Raw genomic sequence first — 5422 nt, 5'->3', positions numbered from 1 at the left:
AGCCGAACAAACAAAACAAATGAACCTCAACAAAGCCCGCTGCAACAAGTTTAATTCCCAGCTACAGTATTTTTATTGTATTTGTTTAGAAGTGAGTTTAACAAACTCTATCTCTGTGATGAAATCTTGCAAAAGTAAGGAAAAAAAAAGACAAATAAAGCTTATTTTGTTTTACTTGAACTCTACAGCTAGACAGCTCTAACAATTCCAGAAACGAATTCTTGAATGCAAAGTAACAAAACTTATTCCAAGCACATGCCTAAAAAACAGAAAGACTTTTTTTCTCTTCGCCCTTTAAGCCTTTTATTTATTTGGCGGCCATAACTGGAAACGGAGAATATCGAGCAGCAGCCTTCTCATACAACACAACCTGGTTGTAATTATCTTTTTGCTCCAAAATCTCAATGCGATGGTCTATGTAGTGATATTTCGGCAACTGAATACCAGGCTTCTTAGCTCTGCAAAAAAGAAAAGAACTGAGATCAGCACAAAACAGTACTTCATCAGGTTGCGCGAACATGTATCTTAGCCAAAAACTAAAATAACCACGTTAACGGCTTAATTCCGATGTCTTGATGGAATTTTGTTGCTTATTCCTTATCAGTAGAATAACTAAATAAAGCACTTTGCAAAAATCAGGAGCAGTTAATTTGAAATGCAACATCAGTCTTTCCTCGAAATTCCTACTAAAGCCCATCACATCCGAGCATACCATTTAGGAATACACTGATCTGGCTGGATAGCCCTGATTAATAGTGCATTTCTCCTTAGGATTGGACTAGTCTGGCCAGCCAGTTCTGACAAATGGTAAGCGCCCTAAGATAAAATGCACGCTCTGATTAGCTGCAGGCTTGTTTATTGGCGCTGAGGGAATATAAAATTATAGTTGAAATGTCATACAAGATTTTGCTGCGTGGGCGATTATCCCTTATTTATAAGTACGTACCAATTGGAAAAGTTTTAGGAGATGGAAACTCGAGTAATCTAACTGTCTTATTTATCAATTTCCTCAACTGCTTAAGGACGATCTCTTAAACAAATTTGCGGCATCTTTTTTTTTTTCTGCTTAAGGTGGCGTCTTCAGAAGGGTACTCAACTCCAAACTGCCGTTTCCTGCAAGATATACTACTTTTAGGGGCACTGAATATTGCTTAGAAATATCGAAATGACCCGAAAGTTCCCTTAAGACATTTGAACACTAGATTCATAGTTGTATGGCAGCTCCAAATTAACCAAACAGACTTCTAAAACAGAAAGAAATCCATTTAAGACACCGATTTTTAGCAAGAAAAATTCGCACTTTGATAACATCTTTTTTTTGCAAAACAAGAGGTACACCAGTATGCAAGCACAAAAAACGTTTTCTATTGCTTGCGTTAGATTCATCAGAACACTTAAGACGTAAACACTTACTTGTAAGTGCTTTTGAAGTCACATCGGTGATGGCTACCATCCTCAAGCAACAGGGCCATGTTAACATCACCCTTCAGTTCCCCACCACACATGTACATCAGCTCAGTGGATGGCTCCCATTTCACAGTCTTCTTCTGCATAACTGGACCATTGGGAGGAAAGCCCATCCCATTGAAGACAATCTTATATTCAAAACAGCCCGCTTTCGGCAAGCTGATGAAAGAGGGGCGAGATTTACTAAGTGTGTGCGACAATGCGAAAGATACCAAAAACATTCTTAACAACTTATGTACTACTTAAATAAAACATAAACATTTGTTGTTGTTGTCGTTGTTGTTGTTTTTCCTTTTGTTTTCTTTTTACGAAGAGCCTTGCAATTCTAGTTGAAACATTTTTAAAACAAAGACACTATCCTGGCCAGTATGAGGCGAATCTTTGCTGACGTCATTGTTTACAGTTTTCCTCATTATCATACAACTTAACCAGGGCGGATCGGGCGGATAAATGTTGGGCGGTGAAACGAGCGCTCCGCTCTTCATTTAATGTGTGATGCGGAGTAGGACCGGCACGAGCGCTCTTTCCGCGCTTCCGGTGCGCTTGAAGGCCGGCGAAATGTTCCTTTTTGCAAACCGGAAATCCTTTTTTTTTTTTCTGTAATTCCAGGCTACAATGTTAAATAGATAAATTCGTTTCATGACAATATCAATAAACAGTTTCATATGTTTGTGTCTGTACGCCTATAAGTCAAACTTGTTGGTCGTATAATGCCAAAATTTGAGTTTAATTTGAAAGTGTTGAATACCTCCTTCTTCCACTGAATATCACCTAATCGTCTTTCCCCGTTTCGTTTGCAAAAGCTTAGCACTTCTTAACCTCAATTTTTACATATGTTAAAGGGGAATAAATTTTATAGAACATAACAAAAATTAGATTGATATATATTGATATAGTGGCGTTGTACTTCTTCAAACTTTGCTTCTCGGGTGCAACGCTCCATGGCGATTGGCGCAATGCGTTGCAAATCCGGCAACCGCATGTAAACAAAGGTTTTTTCTCCGTTTTTCTCTCTAAAACAAAACAAGATAACCGGAAAAAAACTGAGGGGAAACTAATTTTGAAGTTTCGAAGAAACAGAAAGACGTATGAGATGCTTTTTTCAAAATTAAAAAGAAGGATGATGGTGATTGAAATTAGCATAATTTCACCTTGCACGAGCTGCACGCATTATAAAATACACGTCATCTAGTTATGAAACACGATCTGCTGCCTTTTAGTTTTGCCACGGATGAGATTTTCCTTCGTGCTTTAGACAGTACTTAGTTGTTTCTGTTTTGGAATAACATCGACATTGGCGAGTAGCAGAACGAAAATATAATTCAGTGGTAGAGTCATGGAAGTAATAAAAGAAACCCTTTGAAAGAGATGTTTATCTACTCCAACTAAACCTTCCGCAAAAATAGCAACATTTGCCTCTCGGAGACAGCGTACCAGCACAAAGGAGCGAGGAAGAAGCGCAAGATAACAAATCAAGCCGCCATAATTCAGTGACAGCGGCAGTGTCTAAGGTACAAACCACATCGCAAGCCCTGACCGAGGTCGAAAACAAGCGACATTTCTAAGCAGAGTCCCAGTCCACTGCATCACACCTTTTTGCTCGGACGCGCTCGTTTCACCGCCCAACCTTTATCCGCCCTGAACTTAACTCATAGAAGCCGTGGCCGTATATATTAATTAAATGCAAAAGTTGAAAGAGCTAATTAAGTTGGGCAATTTGTACAATTTTCAGTTCTTTGCAAGCAATATTGAAGGAAATGTCAGCCATCAAAAACTGCGAAATCGCTGTGTGGCAAAAACTTTAATGAGCCATGTCATTCTCTGTAAAATTTCGAGTTTTTAGTAGAGGATTTCTCCGAAACCATTAGGTGTATTGGGCTCAAATTTTCAGAGATAACTGAAACTGTTATGCCCTTTCAATATTTAGAGTTTTTATGTTAGCATCACCAGATAGTGATAGGCATATGTTAATGAGGCAAAAAGTTTAAACAAAGATTCGCCTCAAAGCATGGAGGCGATAGGAAAGCTAAAAACAATAGTTTCAACAGGTCGAATCAACAATTTAGACCGCAAAAAAATCATATCAAAGCTAGATGAAAAAGGTGGAGGATCACAACGACGTAAAAGACTTAAGTACTGAGTACTGCAGGTTTTAGAATTTACTAACCTGATGACGCTTTTAACTTCACATTTGGCGCCGTCTTCAAATTCCATGGTTCTTTCCCAGGAATACCCATCAGGAAAAGTCTGCTTGAAATAGTCTGGTATGTCTGGTGGGTATTGCGTAAATACCCTGTTGCCGTACTCGAACGCTGCTGTCAGAATATCGTAAGCGAAAGGAAGAGGTCCGCCATTTGTAACTGTAAGATTTATAGTTTGTACTCCCCTAAAAAAACATGAACGACAAATCAAATCTGAAAGAAAATGTAGAATTTATATGCAACGCACATACGACCGCAATTTTGGCCACTTCTTATCAACGTCAAGTAAGTCTTTATTTCGCTTTTGATAGGCCATAACTGAAAGGTTTTAAAACCATAAATTTCGGGAAAGTTCAGTTTCCCTGGTTATGTCGTGAACTTTCATTTATATCCTAAAACACTGTATTGTCTGAGTAAATGACTTTTTTTTTTTTTACTACTCAGTATTTCACACTGAGTCAGTCCTACTGCTTGCTTGGGAAAAAGGAACATTGCTGAAATCACATGATAATGTAGAAAGGGAAGGGTGTAATGGCAAGACACTTCATGATCTGACCACACCTCATAGGGTGTGTCGTTCAGCCCTAAATAACAATAGATATTAAGACAAAAAAGGTTTTTTTTAAGTAAATTCTCCTTGGCTTAGAAAAACGTACAAAACTCACTCAGACCTTGCGATCTGGCATTTTAAACTGAAGAAAAACAAATTTTCAACTTTTCGTGACTTTTAGTCGTAAATTCTTGTGAAAAATAGATAGCAAGGTTAGGTAAGTTTTAGCTATCGATTTCTTGGCAAGGTCAGGAAGAAACTTGTAAAAGGCTTCCTTAGTATGACTTCCCAGGTTTTTAGTTCTTTAATTGCCATAATGATCAAAGGCTAGGAAGCTAAAACAGCATATTTTGTCTGCAGTGCTATGGCTGAAAGACATAGGGTCAGGTCAGACTAATTTTTGGTGGTTAATCTCTTACACACAAGCAAAACCAAAAATGTATACTGAAATCTATTCTGAACATACCAGTTTGAAGCAATGAGGTCTGAAGCCTGCTTTCAGTATGATTTAACTTTTTTTACTTACTCGTAAGGCCTTCCTTGTCCATTTCCTTCAATCTTGAACTTGTATCCATTAACGTCACCGTCCATATGAAGTTTAATCTTCATTTCATCTTTCACGTCTTTTGTTGCAGTCTGCGGAATGTAAATAATTTTGGCGAAACTAGTCGATCAATGATCGGTCAAGAACTGGAAATAAGCTGGGTCGTGAGTAAAACAAACAATAAGAATTAATAATTCAAAAATACATTGTAAAATCTTTTCCTGCTCAGAACTTACCATAATGGTAGACTTGAAGTAAGATATAAACCTTACAGTTCTTGTTGTTTTCGATCTGCTCTCTTCCAAATCACCAGGGTGTATGGCAACTCGGCTTTGAGTTCGCTGCTATAAAACTGAATGTCACACCCGAAATTTACTTCAACCAATTACGATCCAGAAAGCTTTTGAAACAAAGCTAACATTATGTAGTGCGCAGAACAATATGTCTATCATACCATGTCTAAAACCGATGCAGCATAATATCATTAACAGTGAGAGTAAAAAAACTGGGCGGGGTTAAACTTGCTGACCTTGTATCATCTTGTATACTTCCAGGTATACTTCTGTTAAATTACATCATTGTAGAGAAACGATATGGCAGCAAACAGTCATTTTCACAACCGATTTGTTAATTAAAACTTGCTTCGAACAAACAATTAGA

At 37.8% G+C, this 5422-nt stretch overlaps 1 protein-coding gene across 1 annotated transcript; it reads right to left on the bottom strand.

The window, feature by feature from the left end:
* Window positions 1-227: 227 nt before the first annotated feature.
* Window positions 228-4850, bottom strand: LOC140933881 (GFP-like fluorescent chromoprotein cFP484). The gene is made up of 4 exons (XM_073383547.1): window positions 4745-4850; window positions 3635-3853; window positions 1414-1626; window positions 228-458 (listed from the first exon to the last, which is right to left on the bottom strand). The coding sequence occupies exons 1-4, from the start codon at window positions 4825-4827 to the stop codon at window positions 308-310; spliced, it is 666 nt and encodes a 221-aa protein (XP_073239648.1). The 5' UTR covers window positions 4828-4850; the 3' UTR covers window positions 228-307.
* Window positions 4851-5422: the final 572 nt, after the last annotated feature.

The sequence above is a fragment of the Porites lutea genome, chromosome 4 (genome assembly GCF_958299795.1).
Source record: "Porites lutea chromosome 4, jaPorLute2.1, whole genome shotgun sequence".
NCBI classification, from domain to species: domain Eukaryota; kingdom Metazoa; phylum Cnidaria; class Anthozoa; order Scleractinia; family Poritidae; genus Porites; species Porites lutea.
Note: the sequence above shows the minus strand (reverse complement) of the source record. Positions and strands in the feature narration are given on the sequence as shown.